This window comes from Gekko japonicus, unplaced genomic scaffold (assembly GCF_001447785.1).
Source record: "Gekko japonicus isolate JY-2015 unplaced genomic scaffold, Gekko_japonicus_V1.1 scaffold1229, whole genome shotgun sequence".
NCBI lineage: Eukaryota > Metazoa > Chordata > Lepidosauria > Squamata > Gekkonidae > Gekko > Gekko japonicus.
In genome coordinates, this window is record NW_015160877.1 from 265,376 (window position 1) to 286,161 (window position 20,786).

The 20,786-nt window shown below is 46.8% G+C and overlaps 1 protein-coding gene across 1 annotated transcript in view; it reads right to left on the reverse strand.

The window, feature by feature from the left end:
- Positions 1–20,786, reverse strand: part of LOC107120243 (sodium- and chloride-dependent betaine transporter-like) — a 96,429-nt gene that overhangs the window by 2,556 nt on the left and 73,087 nt on the right. The window contains exons 13-14 of the mRNA XM_015422894.1: positions 18,706–18,806; positions 13,704–13,874 (exon numbers count right to left, since the gene is read on the reverse strand). Of these exons, the coding sequence (XP_015278380.1) occupies positions 13,704–13,874; positions 18,706–18,806 (272 nt within the window). The remainder of the gene's footprint in view (positions 1–13,703; positions 13,875–18,705; positions 18,807–20,786) is intronic.

Consider the following 20,786-nt stretch of genomic DNA (forward strand, 5'->3'; position numbering starts at 1 on the left):
CACATGCAGCTGCTGGTGTGACCTTGGGTCAGTGACAAGTTCTTTCAGAGCTGCTCTCCCACGAGCAGTTCTTGAGAGAGCTCTCTCAGCCTCACCTACCTCACAGGGTGTCTGTTGTGGGGAGAGGAAGGGAAGGCGATTGTAAGCCGCTCCAAGACTCCAAGTAAAGGATGGGGTATAAATCCAATCTCTTCTTCTTCTCCCGCCTTCTGACTGGGATACAAAGACTCAGAGATCTCTATTCCTACTCGTATCTGACAAAGGGAGCTTTGGCTCTCGAAAGCTCATACTGTGAAACTGTTGTTGGTCTCTAAGGCGCTATTGGACTCGAATCTAAATGTCAGAAATGTGGCCAGTGCTGACATTGACCAGAAAGATTACCTTCTGACTGGGATACAAAGACTCAGAGATCTCTATTCCTACTCGTATCTGACAAAGGGAGCTTTGGCTCTCGAAAGCTCATACTGTGAAACTGTTGTTGGTCTCTAAGGCGCTATTGGACTCGAATCTAAATGTCAGAAATGTGGCCAGTGCTGACATTTACCAGAAAGATTTGAACACATCCAAACGGAAATGACAGAAATTTTAGCACAGCCCATCAAGTGCCTTTGGTAAATCTCCAAATAATCATCACAACCAAGGACAGGATAATGGTACAGAAACCAAAAAGAAGGCCGATTTCTCACATTGCTCGAGTGCCATTCAGTGTTCCCTCTGAGCTGAGTTAGTGTGAGCCAGCTCACAGTTCTTTAGCCTCTGGCTCACACGTATTTGTCTCAGCTCAGGAAGGATGTCTCCAGAGCAAACTAATTTATGCAGTAGCCAAATCGCTCGCTCACAACGTTAATGTCCGTAGCTCACAAAGTAGAACTTTTGCTCACAAGACTCCACAGCTTAGAGGGAACATTGGTGCCATTGCCCACCTCCACATCGCAACTCTGGGCTTCCTTGGTGGTCTCCCACCCAAGTACTAACCACGGCCAACCCTGCTTAGCTTTGGAGGTCTGATGAGATCAGGCTAGCCTGGGCAGAGTTACAAGTGTAAGCACAGTTATACCTTCCTAAGCCTACCGACTCCAGTCAGTGTACTGCAGTAGTTCTCAAACTGTGGGTCACGACCCAAAACTGGGGTGTAACTCACTCTTGCAGGTGTGTCTTGAGGCCAAGAGGGAGGCGGTGGGACAGGGTGAACTGGGAGAAGAGAGACTCTGAAAAATTTGCTGCCAAATTTCTGTTTGCCTTTGAATAATAGCTGAAATGACTATGAATACAGCCTCTTTGATGCCATCTGCCTAGTTCGCCTCGACCACAGCCCCACTTGCAAAGCTCACAAAAAGAACGTTGGTTATTGTATGGTAGACATGGATTGAAGGCAGTACAGAGGCACAACGAATCAGGTGACCAGTACAAAAGCCTCTTACAACTTAGATCCACCCAACCCCATCTGGCACATCAGATGAACTGGACTCCTTGCCCTCCATTATAGCAATGTGTATATTGGGACAGGCAAACGTTTTGGCCCAAGCCCCGAAAGCAATGCAGTGTCTACCTATAAACACACTGGTGGGCTGACAAAGGAGGCTTATCCTGGCAACAGAGGGGGCTCCATCTGAAAAGGGGGACCCACAGTGTAGGCTTCTGTTCCTCTGAGAGACACCACTACTGCACATGAACCTGGCAACCCCCTGCGACTGTTTCACAGCCCAAGTGCATGGTGTGCCAGCAAACTTTGGGGCAGGACTGCTGATACTCTCATTTGTTTATTTAAAATATTCATATGCCTGCCTTTCTCAGGGCCCACTTGTTCCAGGCAGGGCCAGAAGCAGGCCCATAGCCAGGAAGGCAAAAAATTTTCCTGGCGGGGCTGAAGTTCTCAGTGCAGAAAGAAAAGCCATTTAGCCAACAGAAAGCTGTTACCAGGACAGATCTCTAAATTGCAAGCTGTCGACCACTTTCGTTCTCAGCGGCTGCAAGTTAATCACTTCTGCCAGCCTAAGCAACAATTCTGATAAAAAGCCTACAGGTGGGGGTGATGACTTCTATAGTCAAGACACATAGGCAGAAAAACTCTCTTAAAGGAGACCAGTGTCTTGACACAGAGTTAGAAGGGATCCTAGAGGTCACCTACTCCAACCCCCTTGGCTCAGTGTGGGAATTAGTAAACTTCATCACCCCACTCTGCTTAAAGGAGCACACACCTTTAAAAATGTTTTTAAATGATTGGGGGGGAGCATTTACAGGAGAAATTCTTGTGGGGCCGTGCCTTTAAGAAAGGGGGCAGGGCCCCTAAAAGCCCCACCGTAGCTACGAGCCTGGCCAGAAGGCACTCCAGCTGATGTCACCACTCCTACTCCCAAACAGTCCTCCAAGCCTATCCTTTGTTTATATAAACAAAGCAGCCAAAGCCAATAATTCTTTAAAGGGAAGAGATTAACCCAGGCATAATCTTTCAATCCCGTTGGTCTACTTCAGATGCTAGGAAATACCTCCTTGGGCTGTTTTATTCCAGGAATTTTCTCACTCTTTTCCTATAGAACTAAAGATAAGAAACTGACTGTGATAATACATCTGTACTGAAATTATTGCCCTGACCTGGATGGCCCAGGCTAGCCTGATCTCATCACATCTGGGAAGCTAAGCAGGGGCATCCCTGGTGAGTACTTGGACGGGAGACCACTAAGGAATACCAGGGTTGCAATGCAGAGGAAGACAATGGCAAAACACCTCTGAAGGTCCCTTGCCTCGAAAACCCTATGGGGTCACCCTAGGTCACCACTGCAATTATGAACTACAAGTTGGGGGCCCTCAGACGTTATTTCAGGAAGGATAAACAGCCTGGAAAACTCTGCCCCCTTCAGAATTCTATATGCCCTTAGGAGGCATGGGCAGGCCAATTTGCCCTTCTTCCTCTCCGGCCAGCCACCCCCTGAACCCACCCAACATTTCATGCCTCAGAGAGGCCCGCCTTCTCATCAAATGCAAGAGTCTCTCCCAGGGCTATTTTTGGGCAGGAACGCACAGGAACGGAGTTCCGGCTGGCTCCCAAGTTGGCCACGCCCCGCAGGAACTCATTAGCATAATAGGCCACACCCAACAGCAGAAACTAATTCGGATTGGCTACATTAGGGGTGTGTGGCCTAACATGCAAAGGAGTCCTTGCTACAAAAAAGCCCTGGGTTTTGACAACAAACAAGGTAAACAGAATAAGAAGCAAAAGGTGGGTGTGGCTGGATAACCACACTTCTGGTAACATGGGGGTGTGGCCTAATGTGCTAATGAGCTGTGCTGTCAGGGGTGTGGCCTAATATGCTAATGAGTTTCTGCTGTTGGGTGTGGCATATTCGAGTCCAGTGGCACCTTTAAGACCAACAAAGTTTTATCCAAGGTAGAAGCTTTGTTGGTCGTAAAGGTGCCACTGGACTCAAACGTTGTTCCGCTGCTTCGGACCAACACAGCTGCTCCACCCGAATCTACCTCCTATGACAGACAGTCGTGGATTTTACTTATTGGAAAGGATGGTGTACACCTCCCACACCCATCGATTTGCAGTGGAATCAGAAAATCTGCCACCAGGCATGGAATGCAGCATTTGGAGAATATGAGATTAGGATGTTGTTTTCTCCTACACTTGCAGACAAGATTTCCAGATCAGAAGGCCGGCCTAGCCCCCCAGCGTCTTATCTTGGGTCAGATACTGTCCTTACCAGTGAACATTAAGATATCGATTTATCTGCCTTCCTTTTTTTTAGTTCTGTCAGTGGAAATTCTTTTCAGGTTAACAACCTACACAATTCCAAACATCTCTACACGTTTTCAGATGCACTTCTACAAAAAGGGGGGGGGGTAGCGACTTGCTTTTAAAAAGACAGCTGAGGTGCAAAACCAGAAATTATGTCTGGCAGGGAGTTCTGCACCCACACAAGAGTGCCAATATAAACAATCCTGCCATAGATTTTGTTCACGCATGAAGCTGCCTTGTAAAGGAATCAGACTTTTTGTCCATCAAAGTCAGTACTGTCTATTCAGACTGGCAGCAGCTCTCCAGGGTTTCAGGCAGAGGTCTTTCACATCACCTACTGCCAGATCTTTAACTTAATTTGCATGTTTCCCAAAGGCTCATGGGAATGCTTTTGAAAGACCCACCATGACCTAGGTGGTATACAGCAGGACTGGGCTAGCAGAGAGGGAGAAGGTGCCACTCCTGAGTGCCCTTCTAAGCTTTCTTGCCCTATGGAAGGGGACTCAAAAGGCATTTAAATGCCTTCTGAGCTGTCTTTTCCCAGGTCCCATGATGCCTCCCCCAATTCCACAGTGGGAGAGAGAGGGAAGCCCGCTCTCACGCTGGTCTGGCCACTGCCAGAAGCAGGCAACGGGGAGGGGAGAGTCTCTCCTCAAAAATAAGGTTTCTGGCATGGCTATTTGTGGGGTGAGGCATTTAGTTAAGGGGGCAGGGCCCCCAAATGCCCCACCATACCTTCTGGCCTGACTGGAGATGCCAGGGATTGAACCTGCGATGTTCTGCATGCCAAGCAGGGGCTCTACCACTGACCCATGGCCCCTCCCTCAAGGGGATATATTGGGGCATGTAACTCTGTGCCTTCAGATGCTAGCATCCTTGGTTCCTGGCCTCTTGTGGAAACTAGGCCGTTGGTTAGCCACTGCCTCCCCCCCCCATATCTTGTCATTCACACAAGGTGAGCAGGGCAAATCCTTTTTAGCTCTTCATTCTGACTTATTCTGTAGCTCTTGGTCCTTGTGGGCTGCCTGCTTCGAGGACATAATGTGTCTTATTCTGTTCTTTATTCAAGGTTTTCCATCAAACAATTTCAGGGAGCAATTCACTCGTGGACCATTTTCAAAGCAATTATTGCAAAAAAAATATATCGGAACCTGAAATTCCAGCTTCTTTTAAATACGATATTACAAAGTATGTGTCCACTCTCTTACTGTGGAGTGTAAATTTTGATAAGATGTATGCAAAGTTAGGCTGGCCAAGGTTAATGCAGAAGTCTCTTCCAAGAATTCTAAAACGGTGCATACTTTATGTGGCATTTGACAGAAAAATCCTTCAGCAGAGTGGCCCACCTATGGAGAGAGATTCTGTTTAATTTCCTTGTGTCAGGGTTTTTCAAAATCTATGACTTCCTAATGCTGAGCTTGCTTTACTTTCTGCCTTGTGGCCCTCAATGGGTCAAGATTCTCAGATGGGTCATGGAACCCCACCAGCTGGGTTGGTTGTGAGCCTCCACAGAGCCGGCATGATTTTTATTTATTTTTTGCTCTTTTGAGGAAGGGTTTGCAGTTAGTGTCCATGCATAAAAAGGAAAGATGCCACACCTCCTGCCTCTCTTTGTATGCACAAGGAAAGGACCAGCAGAATGGAGAAAATTCTCTTTGGGGCAAAGGCAGAGCCTCCTCTTCTTCCTGTCATGGGCTATTTTTGGGCAGGAACGCACAGGAACGGAGTTCCGGCTGGCTCCCAAGTTGGCCACGCCCAGCAGGAACTCATTAGCATAATAGGACACACCCAACAGTAGAAACTCATTAGGATTGGCTACATTAGGGGTGTGTGGCCTAACATGCAAAGGAATTCCTGCCACAAAAAAGCCCTGGGTTTTGACAACAAACAAGGTAAACAGAATAAGAAACAAAAGGTGGGTGTGGCTGGATGACCACACTTCTGGTAACATGGGGGCGTGGCCTAATATGCCAATGAGTTGTCCTGTCAGAGGTGTGGCCTAATATGCTAATGAGTTTCTGCTGTTGGGTGTGGCTTATTATGCTAATGAGTTCCTGCTGGGCTTTTTCTACAAAAAAAGCCCTGCATGTGACTCTGTCACATGGTACTTCCTGTCACATGTGTATACCTCAGTGGGTCCCCATACTGCCACATGGGAGGTGTGTCCTGGATCTAAGAACATAATGGGACAATCCCCCCAAATATGCAGGGAACAATCATTAGGACAACAAAGAAGGAAGTGTTGGTTCAAGGCGTTTTTGCTGACCCAAGCAAGACTCTCCCATTGCCTCCTCCTGTGATGCTGATGACTGGGACTCAGCTTAGAGCTGGCTGTCAGCAGTGTGGGTCCAGAAGCCATGCTGGCTGCCTCCCCTGTCCCCAAGGGCTGGGCCCTGCAGAGCTTCTGCCCTCCCCTCACCACGACACCCTGAGCAGTCACCTGGGTGGTTTGGCTGGAAAACTGGACTTGAAAGGAGGTCTTCTTCAGCCAGGAGACACTCACTCTGGAGGAAGCTTTGAGCTCACTAAGAGAGACTTTTTGCAGCGTTCATGGAAAAATTTGGATAACTATTTTGGTATTTGGCAACCTTGTGCTTGGCAATATCTGTTGAACTCCCTGAGGAAGACACTGAAACAGGAGGATATCTGGACCTCTTTTGGAGGAAGACTGAGCACTTATTCAAAATAGACTTAAAGGAGTCCTCCCTCTTAACACCTTTGTATAATTAAGGAGGACTGATATTAATAAAGGGGTTGTGCAATATCTTTTGCGATATATTAAGAGACGATACTTAGATGTTATGATATATGATTCTTTCTGTGTATTAAGGCTTATATGACAAATAATATATGGTGAATAAATTGTAAAAATATAAAACAAAAATATATAAAAATTATTTGAGATATTTTATTTCCCCCCAAAAAATTTATTTACCATTTTCACAAATCCTTTTCATTTACAAAGGTTCTTCCTTCCATTTGTTTAAGTCTTATTCAGTATTACATACCTTCATTCTTTTATACATTTGAGTCTTAATTGAGATATTTTATAATCGTCTGTAGCACGGTATTTGCCGTAGCTCCAGTGGGGCATCTTGGGGCCTGCCCCCCCAACTTATTGGGAAGACCCCACAATTTCCCATCCAGCCCAGGGCCCCTGAGTGGTGGCAGCAGATACAGGGAAGGAGCCAGGTATTCCTGCGCCGCTGTCTGGTGCGAGGGGCCAGAGTAAATCACCTTTATTTAGATTAGCCAGTGCCCCCTAAGAAATTTAAATGCCCCCCTACTAAAAAAAATATATCCTGGCTATGGGCCTGCATTTAGTCATCGTGGATAATAGCTACTGATAAGACCTATCCTGTGTGATTTTGTCTGGTACCCTGCAGTCCTGGAGCTGCGGTGGCTCAAGTGGTTAAGACGCTGAACTGCAGGCTGTGGAAGGTCAGTAGTTCAGCAGTTTGAGACCCGAGTGTGCCACATGACGGAGTGAGCTCCCGTCTCTAGTTCCAGCTCCCGCCAACCTAGCAGTTCAAAAGCAAGAAATTGCAAGTAGATAAATAGGTACCACTTCGGTGGGAAGGTAACAGCATTCCATGCGCCTTGGTGTTTAGTCATGCCGGCCACATGACCACGGAAACGTCTTCGGACAGCGCTGGCTCTTCGGCTTTGAAACGGAGATGAGCACCGCAACCCTAGAGTCGGATTCAACTGGCTTTCGAGCAAGGGAACCTTTACCTTTACCCTGCAGTCATCTTGGACTGTGGTCACACGAGCAGTTTGCGCTGATATAGTTGCATTACCTTTACAGATTTAAATAGCACAATCAGACAACACAATCAGCCCCAGTGGTCAGCACCCAGGTCCGGCCCGTCCTGGAAGCGGAGTTTGCCGAAACTAGGGAAAGTCCGGTCTTTACATATGCCAGCACTTCCACTCTGCTTTTCCCAGGGTCTGAACCCCCCTGTTGTGAACAGATGCCGGATGCGAAGAGTGAAAAGTCACTTAGTCGTGGGTTTTTTCCCCCACCCAGTAGGGATATGTGCATAAGCGCATATGAGCATGAGCGACCCCCATTGCCAGCAAGAGCTGTGCTCCATGGTTGAGGCGCCAGTAATGTGGATGCCTAGGAGGGTAGACTCTATACTGCCGCAGGCTCCACCCCCAAATCTACAGGAATTTCCCAATCCAGTGATGGCAACCCCTAAGGTTAGGCTGACGGAGAGTGGTTAGCCTAAGGTCACACAATAACTTTTATGGCTGAGTGAGACCTGGATCTCCTTGGTTCTACTCCAACAAGCTCCTGTCTCACACCGGCACTCAGGATTTGAACTGCCTGATGAAGTGCCATAAATGTCAATCCTAAAAAAAATCACTTTCCTGAGAGTAAGCCTTACTGAATGAAATGGCATTTACATCTGAGTAGATCTGCTAAGGATTGCTCTCATACACACAGGAAACATTCTCCACCATGATCTCCTCATTACCTCCGAAAATAACGTCCTGTGAAAGGCTGCTTTCACTTCCGTTGTTCCACACAGGAAAATCTAGTTGCAAATGATCGCTAAAGCGCAATGAAAGTCCGTTATCCAACATGTGTGAAAGCAGCTACTGTCTTGGTCTTGGACCTTGTTTGTCATGGGAATAAGACTGTGGTCTTCTTCTGCTTTTAAGGACCAATAGTTTTACTTTATTTTCTCCAAGAGACTTGGGAGATGGAAGAAATTTCTTTTTCTTGTTATGAGACACCGGCTGATTTCGCTCTAGAGCTGCCTCGATGTTGCACCGCCGTTTGCCTCGATACTATTGGTCAATTTCACACCCAAAGCCACGGGGCTGCATTTGACCCGCGGCTTCGGGTGTGAAATTGACTAATAGTATCGGGGCAAACGGCGGCGCAACATCGAGGCAGCTCTAGTGCAAAATCAGCCACCAGCAATTACATTTGGGTTGAAGGGCAAAGTGTAAGGAGGCTGAACCTTCTTGGGTCCCTAAAGGCCTGGATTTCTTTGGTTGGAATTCAGTCCACTTATTTCCAAACAATGCCTTTTTGTTCTCAAGCTGGTCTGCATTAGTTTTTATTAACATTGGTATTTTCTATGAACGGCTTTAACTGTTATGCGAGGTTGCTCTGGGCTAAACTGGATTTCTCATAATTTTAATTGTGACTTTTATTTGCATTATAACTGTTTTATTTTGGAATATTTATCCCATTATCTTAAGTATATGCTGTGATGTTAGAGCCTTTGGCTAAAGCAATAAACTGAAACAAACCACTCTGGTCTACATGGTTAAGTTCTTCTCTTCTTCTTAACTTGCAATTTTATTCCGCGAGGAGAAGAATTACTCATGAATTTTAATTGATAATGCCATCTCTACAGTGCAAGCCCTCAGCACTGCGGAAAGCAGGGCCATTGATCATTTTATATACTGCTCTGTTATGGATTTTTATCTTTTGTGTTTATCTTCTATTTTTATCCCTTTTTCTCCAAGCAGTACAGGGTGGCACGCACAGCCCACTCCCGTTTTATTCTCACAACAGCCCCGTGAAGTAGCTGAGGCAGAGGCAGAAACAGGACATGACCAGTGTTCCCTCTAAGCTGAGTTAGTGTGAGCTAGCTCACAGTTTTTTAGCCTCTGGCTCACACATTTTTATCTCAGCTCAGGAAAGACGGCTCCAGAGCAAACTAATTTATGCAGAAGCCAACTCGCTCGCTCACAGCTTTAAGGCCAGCCGCTCACAAAGTAGAATTTTTGCTCACAAGACTCCACAGCTTAGAGGGAACATTGGACATGACTGGTCCAAAATCACCCAGTGGACTTCATGGACGAGTGGGGAACTGAACCCACAATTCCCTGGTCTACTCTAACCATTATCCACATTGCTTCTTTAAGGTTTTATGACTGTTCTTATTATCAGGTGGGGAGCCATGCTGGTCTGCTGTAGAAGAGCAAGATCAAGTCCGGCAGCATCTTAAAGACTCACAAGGTTTCCAGGGTATAAGCTTTTGACCTGACCTGGATGGCCCAGGCTAAGCCACTCTCATCAGATTTCAGAAGCTAAGCAGGGTCAGCCCTGGTTAATATTTGGATGGGAGACCACCAAGGAAGTCCTTACTACTCAGAGGCAGGCAGTGCGGATCACCTCTGTTCGTCTCTTGCCTTGAAAACCCTACAGGGTCACCATAAGAGAGCCTGTTTGGTGCAGTGGTTAGGAGCACGGACTCTAATCTGGGAAAACCGGGTTTGATTCCCCACTCCTCCACATGCAGCTGCTGGTGTGACCTTGGGTCAGTCATAAGTTCTCTCAGAGCTGTTCTCTCAAGGGCAGTTCTCAGGAGAGCTTGTGGGGAGGGGAAGGGAACGGAGATCGTAAGCCGCTCTGAGACTCCTTCGGGTAGTGAAGAGCAGGGTATAAATCCAATCGCTGCTGCTGCTGCTGCTGCTTCTGCTACAACTTGACTGCGCTTTCCACCACCATCAGACTTTGGAGAACCTTATACCCTGGAAATCATGTAGGTCTTTAAGTTACTACTAGACTTGAATCTTGCTTTTATTGTCATTGGTTTTAATATCATTACGTTACTCTTTTGTTGGATGAGTGTGCTTCTGATATTTGTAATGCCTCCTTGAACAGAAAAGCAGGATGCAGTGTTTCTAGATCAAATAAATAAAAACAATCTCTCGCACCTTCCAACACACAAAGCCTGGAGACCTTCAGAGGAAGTATAACACAGTGAACAAAATCCCAGAGAGAAAATTAATTGTTTTTAAAGAGGGTATACACTTCCAGGCAGTGATGCCGAACTCTGTAAAGCGCCATGCATATGGACAACTCATGTCCTAGATAGATGGATTTCTATCAATAATACATACCATTATAATGAATAATTTAACCAACTAACCAATAATGACTCAAAACTAGTACATTCAAACCTGGTGGATTTAGAGCTCCAGATCTTCCTTTGATTTTACAGTAAGACGTATCTTGTGACACTGAGACGCTTCTTCAGCTTGGTCGGCTCAAAATGGCGGCAGCGTGGCCTATGAAGGTCTCACCAGAACCATCACAGTAGAGCCAGATTGCCTCCAGAAATCATCTTTTTCTCTCCTCTCTCAAAAGAGTGTCGCCGAAGAGAGAACTGCACAAGCAATTCATCCCCTGTCAAGTGAACTACTGTAGCCTCACATTCACCTCGGGGCTTCCCTTCAGGTGCATCACACACACACAAAAACCATGCTTCTATACACACTGTAGCTGTGAACAGACCAAACGGGAAGCTGCCAATGAAAACCTATTTTCCCTCACTTCCTGCTCCATTATTTTTGCATATGGCGTGCCCTTTGCCTCTCCTTTTGCTTACGGCTCTCGTTCCTTTCCTTCTCTCTCCGACTGGGGCTTTGCCTCACAGCTTGTTATGCACCTGAGGTGGACATTAAATCAGTGCCGACATCTACCCTGTCATTTTTCATCATGTTACCATCTCTAGTCAGTAAACAAGGGCCTGGTGGGCACAGCATCACCTTCCCAGAAGTCAGAACACTGGGAAGGGCACCCTCTGCAAAGTTCATCCTCTCCAGTGCTGTTGTGAGATCCCTCAGCTTTGTCACTGCCAAGTGAATTATTTCACCAAGATACACACATCCCAGGAGATGTGTGTCTAAAAGATAGGGGTGCCAGTCCTCCTCCTACGGTGGAAGGGCTCTCGCCAGCAACCCTTAATTTTTTTTAAAAAGCATCATATGCAGTGGTACATCACTTCCAGGGGGAATCCAGAAGGGACATCCCGTAGCTCTAGGAATCACTGGAAACTCTATGATTTTACAATAGAGTGTAGGTGATTCCTAGAGTGATATGTCACTTCTGGTTTTTCCTTGAAGTGACATTATGGCCTATGCAACCCCGGCAACCGCCATGGCACCATTTCCCAAGCACCAACCAGTTTCCAGGCACAGTCCAGCAACTCTGACTATGTTTTAGCCTTGTCAGACTATGTAGAACAAAGTTTGAGTCCAGTGGCACCTTTAAGACCAACAAAGTTTTATTGACGGTATGAGTTTTCGTGTGCACGCACACTTCCTCATACCGTGAATAAAACTCGGTTGGTCTTAAAGGTGCCAGTGGACTCAAACATTGTTCTGCTGTTTCAGACCAACAGGGATACCCCACCTGAATCTATGTAAACTGCCATTTTCACAAAACCTGTACCAATTAATTTTTGTACTCAAAATCCAAATGCAATAAGAAGGTTTAATTCCCTTCCCCGAACAGACTGGTAGTCCCTACCTATCCCCTTGGTGTAATGTTCCTCCTAGGACCTCACCTAGGTTTGGCTAGGCTCAGGCGAAAATGAGAATGGCTTTAACAGGGATTAGATAGGAGCAGAGGTCCAACAATGGCTATTAGCCGAAGTGACTAAAGTGAACCTCTACACTTTAATACACTATATCTCTGAATGCCAGTGGTAAGAGGCAGTATCAGAGGCAAATCTCCTCTTCTATGCCCTGTTTTTTGTCCCTTGAGAGCCAGTATGGTACAGTGGTTAAGAGTGGTGGACTCTAATCTGTAGAACCAGGTTCGATTCTGCACTACTCCACATGAAGCCAGCTGGATGACTTTGGGTCAGTCACAGTTCTCTCAAAGTACTCTCAGCCCCCCAAAATGTCTAGCTCACCACCATACTGGTACATAACACTAAAAGAGAACTTAAAGGCTGCCTGACAATCTTTGGATCTCCTGGCTATACCACACACAATGCCATACGATAATTATAATTATTCTTGGCCCTCCAGGTTGGCTCCTGAGTGAAACAGAATGCTGGACTAGATGGACTACTGGTCTGATTCAGCAGGTTCTTCTTATGCTTTTATGTCAAATAACAAAGCAATCTATTTAAAAGACAAATTCAAAGCTCCCATAACTAGGCCAAACCAAAGATTTTTCAGATTCTCCCTCCATCCAATCAGTGCACCATGCATCTCAAAATTGGGGAGCCTACTTGGGTGGAAAGGTGGCCTAGAAATGTTTTAAACAGAATAAAATGTGATAGAAATCCACACCACTTTCTTCCTTTACAAAGGATTAATTGCCCAGCTCCTGCACCTGACCAATGTGTTCTAGCTTATAAAAGCTGAGGCCACACAAAGTTAGTCTTCATGGTGCCAGAAGACTGTCTGTTATCCTGGCTGCAACAGGCTGCCATCGCTAACTCACTGGAACTGGTCCAACTCAGGGCTAGGAAATAAGACTCCAGAGATGCTTTGTGACAGTGCTTCATTACATGTCAACCCTGGACTGTGCATCAATACTCCTGCAGCCCGGCAATCAAAGAAACTGACCAACCCCACCAATTTATCCTTCTGTGAAACAATGGACACTCAATATGTTGTCGAAGGCTTTCACGGCCAGAGTTCATTCGTTGGCAAAACGTCAGGTCCTACGATGCCACAACCAGGGCTATTTGTGGGCAGGAACGCACAGGAACAGAGTTCCGGCTGGCTCCCGAGTTGGCCACGCCCAGCAGGAACTCATTAGCATAATAGGCCACACCCAACAGCAGAAACTCATTCGGATTGGCTACATTAGGGGTGTGTGGCCTAACATGCAAAGGAGTTCCTGTTACAAAAAAAGCCCAGGGTTTTGACAACAAACAAGGTAAACAGAATACGAAGCAAAAGGTGGGTGTGGCTGGATGACCACACTTCTGGTAACATGGGGTGTGGCCTAATGTGCTAATGAGCTGTGCTGTCAGGGTTGTGGCCTAATATGCTAATGAGTTTCTGCTGTTGGGTGTGGCCTATTATGCTAATGAGTTCCTGCTGGGCGTGGCCAACTCGGGAGCCAGCCGGAACTCTGTTCCTGTGCGTTCCTGCCCATACAACAGCTAATGGACACTCACTCAATAACCAATCTAGACTCTGTGACCTGCAGATCCAATGCTTTTTTGCTTGTTTTGTTTCGTTTTACCTGTTTTAGCGATCCCTTGGTTTTCAGTAAGATGTACACAACATAAAGGGGAATGCAGATCATAGAAGAAAGCGCCATCAGCCATCCCACAACGATGCCCCATGTAGGGTACTCATAGACATTATTATATTTGAGCGGTTTGTATCTAATGAGCGAAAACAGGAAGGTTGCCTGGAAAAGATAAAAGCAGACAGAACGGCGGCTATGAGAAGTGATAAATTAGAAACGTTTACAGGCAGAGAATTCATGAGCAGTGGAAGGAACTGAATAAATATACTCATCTCTTCCATCCAGGACCTCTTCACACAACTGCTGCCCTGACCTGGATAGGCCAGCCTAGCCTGATCTCATAAGATCTTGGAAGCGTTTTGAGCACGGATGCCAAAAGCTGAATCTTGTCAAAACCAAGGAGGGTCAGACTGGAACACCGAGACACTCCAAAAACCCAGGAGCAATAGGGTTGCCAGGTCCTTCCTGGCAACCAGCAGGAGATGGGGAGGAGAAAGAGAAAGGCCCAGGCCATTTTGGTGGCATCGCACAGGAAGTGATGGAGGTAGGCGGGAATTGGTGGGGAAGCAGAGTTTAACCTCCCCCCCCCCGGTACTATTTTCCATAATATAAATCCCACTTCCCCTGTCCTGCAATTTGCCCTGATGCAAGAACGTACAATTTTTCTCCCTATTGGGAGCAACTCTTGGTGTGTGTGTGCCCATGCAACGTACAACATGAAAGCAGGGAGAGGGAGGTTAAACTCTTAACACCAGAGTCCCTGGGTGATTCTACATTGGCTTCTCCCTCTGTTATTTTAGCAAACCCACGTTGGAGCAGAAATTCCCCTCTGCATTGCATGCTGCTTTCACTTTCTTTGATTGCCGGGTTTTATGGTACCTTCTGCATAGATTTGTGGCCGTTCAGGGGTGACTTCGCAGTCAGGACAGCATTGCCCCAGGGCATTTGAATGTGGTTTTAAGCTGCACCTTTTCCTCAGTGTTGAGAAAACGTAGAGCGAATGCCGGATGCAGAATCGCCCTCTAATTCAATTTCCCACCCTTTCAACTGTTATTAAGGGCCAAGTGAAACACAATGCCAGCAAAGCAAAGCAAAAGAAATTACTGGTATGACTTTGCACTCCTATAGCTTTTCATTTAACCTGTGCTGCTTCCTATGCGGAGTCGCTGTGCATGCTCCCTTTAGTATGCCAGCACAACATCTGTCTAGGTACCAGCCGCCAGCATGCTAACTCAGCATGCATAACTATTTGCAAGCTAGTTTAAACAGCAAGTTATTCATTTAATTAATTCATTTGTTCCCTGCCTGTCTCCCCAAGGAGGACCCAGAGCGGCTGACATCATTCTCCTCGCCTCCATTTTAACCTCACAAAAACACTCTGAGGCAGGTTAGGCTGAGGAGGTGTGACTGGCCCAAGGTCACCCAGCAGGCTTGCCACCATACGAGTGAGGATTCGAACCCAGCTCTCCAGACACCAGTTTGACACTCTCAACCACGACACCACCCTGGAAGCTACGTGAAAGTGAAGACACATGGGTCTTTTGCCTTAGTAGCTTCTTATTTAAACCGACCCTAATAGATTCTTTTAAAAGATGGGCAATCAGACAACTGATCCCTCTGAGCTTGTTCAGTCGTGCGCTAGGGCAGGAGAAAGAGCTGCACGTTGAGCTGAGACTATAGCTGACGTCCCTGTCCCCTACAGTTTTGCACTCCTTGTGAGCGTAAGGGCAGCTATAATGAGAGGGGAGGATGAAAGGCCCCCTAGGGGTGCCAACCCCAGAATTACAACTGATCTCCAGACTGCATAGATGGCTTATTTATTTATTTAAAACATTTATCCCACTTCTCCTGGTAGGGATGCCAGGTCCCTTCATCTTGCTGGTGGGGGGATTTGGGGGGCATTCTGGAAGTGGGCGAGGACATCCCCAACTTGCTGACGTCACCCGGAAGTGACATCTTTGCATTGGTGACGTCGGGGGCGGTGGAGCTGTGGGGGACCCATTGCCCACCAGCCTCTGAGGAGAGCAACCAGCTAAGAGGCCAAGGCAGAGGGCCCAGCCCGAAGAACACTCACCGAGCCCGGGAGTGAGGAGCAAGGCTGGGAGCGTGGAAGGCAGACCCGGAGTGAGGAAGACGGCGGCAGAGAGCCCAAGCAAAGAGCAGGAGGACCCCCCGAACCACCCGATCATGCTGGGGCAGGGCGGGAGCAGCCCCGACAGATGCGATGACATCGCTTCCCTGTTATGTCACTGCGTGGGGGCAGGCAGAAGCTCCAAAAACTGGGGGATTCCCCGCCCAGACCTGGGGAATGGCAACCCTATCTCCTGGGGGAAATGGCAGCTCTAGAAGGTGGACTGTATGGCATTGTCACCTAAAAGTCCCTCCCCTCGCTAAAGCCCACCCTCCCAGGCTCCACTCTCAAATCTCCAGATATTTCCGAACCCAAAACTGGCAACCCTAACTCACTTCTGTTTCTTATTGCTGTTTCAGTTGGCTTTAATTTAGGGTATCCTGGTCCCTTCTGGCAACCAGAGGGGGGTTGGGGGGACTTACCAGGAGAGAGAGGAAGGCCCAGGCAATGTGGCAAGGTCACTTCCAGAGTGCATTGGAAGTGAGATCATCGTGCTGCAATGCCACAGCAACACTCTGGTATTTGGGCAAAAAACTCTATGGTAAAAATGGCTTCTCCCATAGAGTTTTTGCCCAAATACCAGAGCATCACAGTGACATTGCTGGTGTGATTACATCACTTCCTATGTGTGCTGGAAGTGATGTTGCAATGTTGCCAGCTATGTCATCTGGTCCCTCCTCTCTCTCCTGGTAAGTTGCCCCACCAGCCCGCTGATTGGTGGCAGGGGGGCCTGGCAGCAGGGGACCCCCACCTCCACCAGAGGGGCTGGCAATTCTACTTAAATTTCAGATTGCAAGTCAATATAATTTCCTCTTTCTGGGGATCCAGATTTTTGACAAACAGCCAAACATGCTTGTTTCTGCTGCAGACAGTTTCTCAATCTTTCCCTCATCTCCATATAGGTATTCCATGGGTTGAAATGCGCAAGTAACCAGACAGTGTGATGTTATAAATGTTGTTCCATGGGATTAACTTTGATTCCAAACATGAGACCGACCCTACTGCAAAGGCTTGGTTTCTTCCTCTCCTTTGATGCTTTCATCCCTGCAGAAAATCACCCACAGGGCAAATGTCTGTGTCTCAGATTTCAGTAGGCAACTTATTTGCATGTCTTTGATCAAACAAGAAAATGTGGGTTAATTGTTAAAGTGCTACATGAAAGTAAATCTTAAACTACTCGTTTTTGATTTGTTGATCCCATCTGGACTAACTCTTGGAGGGTTTTTTTACCCACCAGGAAAGGAGTCCAAGTTGATTTTGGAATCTGAGAGAATAACTACACAGGGAAATGGATCTTGAACTACCAACCTATGCAAGAATATATATCTTCTCAACTTCAAACAGCCACACAGAGCTGCCGTTGGCCAAAGGGGGAAATATACAGGCAAAACAGAGATAGCCTGTATATTTCCTTCTAGTGGGATAAAAAGCAGCTCTGGAGGGGCTAACTGAAAGATAGCAAACAGCACAAAGAAAAAGTTTTACCACAGTCCCAGTCCAAAGCCAGGGCCTCCACAAATGCTCTTTCTTGTCCAGTTTGACACTGAATGTCCATATCCCACTTGCGCATTTAAATAAGTGCTTGGGATTGCATTGAATATAAGCACATGAAGCTGCCCTATACTGGATCAGACCATTGGTCCATCAAGGTCAGCATTCTCTACTCAGATTGTTGGCAACTCTCTAGGTTCTCAGGTGGGGGCCTTTCATAACACCTACGACCGGATCCTTTGAACTGGAGATGGTGGGGATTGAACCTGGGACCTTCTGCATGCCAAGCAGAGGTTCGGCCACTGAGCCATTTCCTTCCCCACCACCAGTGCTTCTATTGCTTTGATTAAGATACTGGAATATTGTGTTAAGAGTGGACCCTGATATTCAGGGAAGGCGGCCAGCATTATAACATTCTACAGTGACCTCCCAACCCATTGTTCTGTGCAGCTAAACTATCAGGAGGACAATTCTTGAGGCTCACATTGGTTAAAGATACAGACTTGCTCACACGCAAGAGGAAAACATCTTACCTGATAAGAATCCAAGAGATTTTATCCCAAGACAGAGAGAGAAACAAGGGTGTGTCTTGGGATTTAAAAAAAAATCTCTTGTCTTTTCCCGCTGCACACTTGAATTCCATCATGATACTAGATGCACGGACATGATTTACTAAGATTCATTTCCTAAGAGCCAAGGACAGATCAAAACGTATCTTTTTGTCTCCTCAGCAGGTTAGGCTGAGAAACTGTGATATCCCCATGGAAGCTTCATTGGTGAGCCGAAATTTGAACCAGTGTTCTAACTACTGCACACCACAGGCTGTGTGAACAACCCTAAATATAATACCGGCTGCACACCACAGGCTGTGTGAACAACCCGAATACCAGACCAAATTATAATGCTTGTCAAGGGCACATTAAATGACCCTGTAGGGGAACAGTCCTGCTCCGGCCTGCGGGCCCTGTTCCACCCTGCCCGCCAAGGTTTTCCCAACACCGGAGAGGCTTTTCTTTCTGTCTTGGGTAACCCACCGCCACCACCTGACCTCTGTAGGGAATGCCCACTGGGTGGGTCAGGACTCCCAGCTTCCCTTCCCAGCGCACCACAGGAGGAATAGCTGCTAGCCAACTGACTGCCTTCCCCCTGGCACTCCTTTTGTCCAAGACAGTGGTACAGAGAACCACTACCAGCATCAAAAGGCCCAATATAATTAAGAATTATATTGACATTAGCAAGATGGTAGCCTCTACTACTCAGGGCAGGATTGATTCTAATGGGAGCTTCCTTTTTCCCCATTTCAAATCAGAGATGCCTCAATTAACCTGAAACTTGACCCCACCCCCACCCCAAAAGGCATTGTATACTTACCAGACAAAGTCCAGGAGTGAAAAAAAGCCAGCACAGTTTAACCAGGGGCCACGGTCGGTAGCCAATCATGTCCTCAATATTGTCATAGAAACGGTCTGCTCCTAGACCATCACACAGAAACAGAACACATTTTTAGGGAGAAAAAAGTCATGATATTACGAACCTCTTAAAAACAGGCTAATGGATGAAAAGAGTACATAAACATTCCGGATAGTCATAAGCCCTGCCTTGTAACTTATTTATTGCCTTTACACTCCCCTAAAGATCTTAGAGCAGCTTAACAGCACTGCTGTGAGACTGGATTGACTGACATATACACAGCCAAGAGCTATATATCAAAGCAGGGATATGAATCTGGGTTTCCCACAACCCAGGCCAAGATTCTAAGCGCCCCCATTATGTTGGCTGTGCTGATGTACAATGAAGACGTCTTCAGAAATCTGGAAGGGACTTTGGATTAATCAGTCATAATTGTTGCATAATTGTTCTGCCGAAGACAGATAATATTAATTTCTCTGTGGAATCACAAACCATCCGCAGTGTGTCATCAATATCTCAGCTCTAAAATTACTCAGCGGATCTGAATTAACTAGGTATCATTCAGAAGCTGAGGGAGTCTGGACAAAAATGAACACAGTTAAATTTAATAGAGTTTATTCATGGAGTCCAAATTATAAGGGGTAAAAACATCCTGTTGCCTGACCTCTGTGACATCAGGGCAGCTAAGCCATTGGTAGAAAGTGCAGCCCCCTTCTGTATAAGCTCATGCCTAATGGGACATCAGAGCAGTTTAGCCAAAGACATGAAGCAAAGCTAGCAAGCTCAGAAACTGGAGTGGGGGGGAGCTATCAGATGAAGCTTTAGCCTACCATATTAGCAGTTAGCTAAAGTAGGGTTGTCAGGTCCAAAGGACAAGTTGGAGGGGGACTTACCGGGACACTCCAGGAGAGGGGAGGAAAGAAGCATGCCATGCCTACATCACCCAGAAGTGACATAGGCACGTTGGTGACGTCAGGGGGTGATGCTCTGGTTTTTGGGCAAAACTCTATGATTTGAAGCTAATTCTACCATAGAGTTTTGCCCAAAAACCAGAGTGTTGCCCCCTGACATCCTCAATGTGCCTATGTCACTTCCGGGTGAGGTGGGCACATCACGTTTGGGGCAGTAATTCTGCCCTGCCAGCCAGCTGGCCAGCGCCAGGGAGAAGCACCAGAAACCGGGGGGATCCCCCACACGCTGGGGGAACCTGGCAACCCTAGCTAAGTGGAAGGGGGAAAGGAGCTGTTAGATAAAGTCGCCTTGCAATAGCACTGTCAATGACGTTCATTTCCGGTTTGCAACTCTGTTAGAACTTTTCTTTCTTAACCCACTGCCTGCAGAAACACCACATTTAGTGGTTTCAGCAAATCCATTGAAGGCAAGAGGCAGTGCAATAGAGAATAATGGAACCTGACATGAATGGGTTTACTGAGTCCTTGAGCAGGACATTGACTGCTCTGTATTTCAAAAAAATGATGGGAAAACGTAATCAAGCTTAAGGAGTCATTAGTTCAGCCAGTCAACAATACCGCTTTCCAGCAAAGACGCTGGAGGAAGGATGTGGCACCCTTTCTCCCCATCATCGGTTTAGAAAGATTGTGTACATTTGCTGGAGAGAAGGGCCTTGAATGACTTCTTGAGCAGAGCTTTCATTTAACGAATGGGCGGCGTTTGCTGTTATGCCGAACAACACCATGCACAGAAGTTGAAATGCCAGCATGGAGCAACAGCCTATGCAAACCAAAACCTTTTCTCAGACAGCAGTCCAGTCTCCTGGTTCCAAAAAAATGACACTGATCCAGTCTCCAAAATGTTCATCTATACAGCTAGCTGCACGGAAAGGTTCTTCAAGAGCACGGAATGGCCACTCTTGCATGTATCCTGAAATTCATGATCTGCAACCTACACATGAACTTCAGTTTATGGCTCTTTTCCTAAATTTTTAGGGCAACCAAGAACTTCTTGGTGAAGCTGAACCACTGAAGAATGGTTAAACGTCATGTAGGAGGAGCTGTGGCTCCATGGTAGAGCCTCGGTTTGGC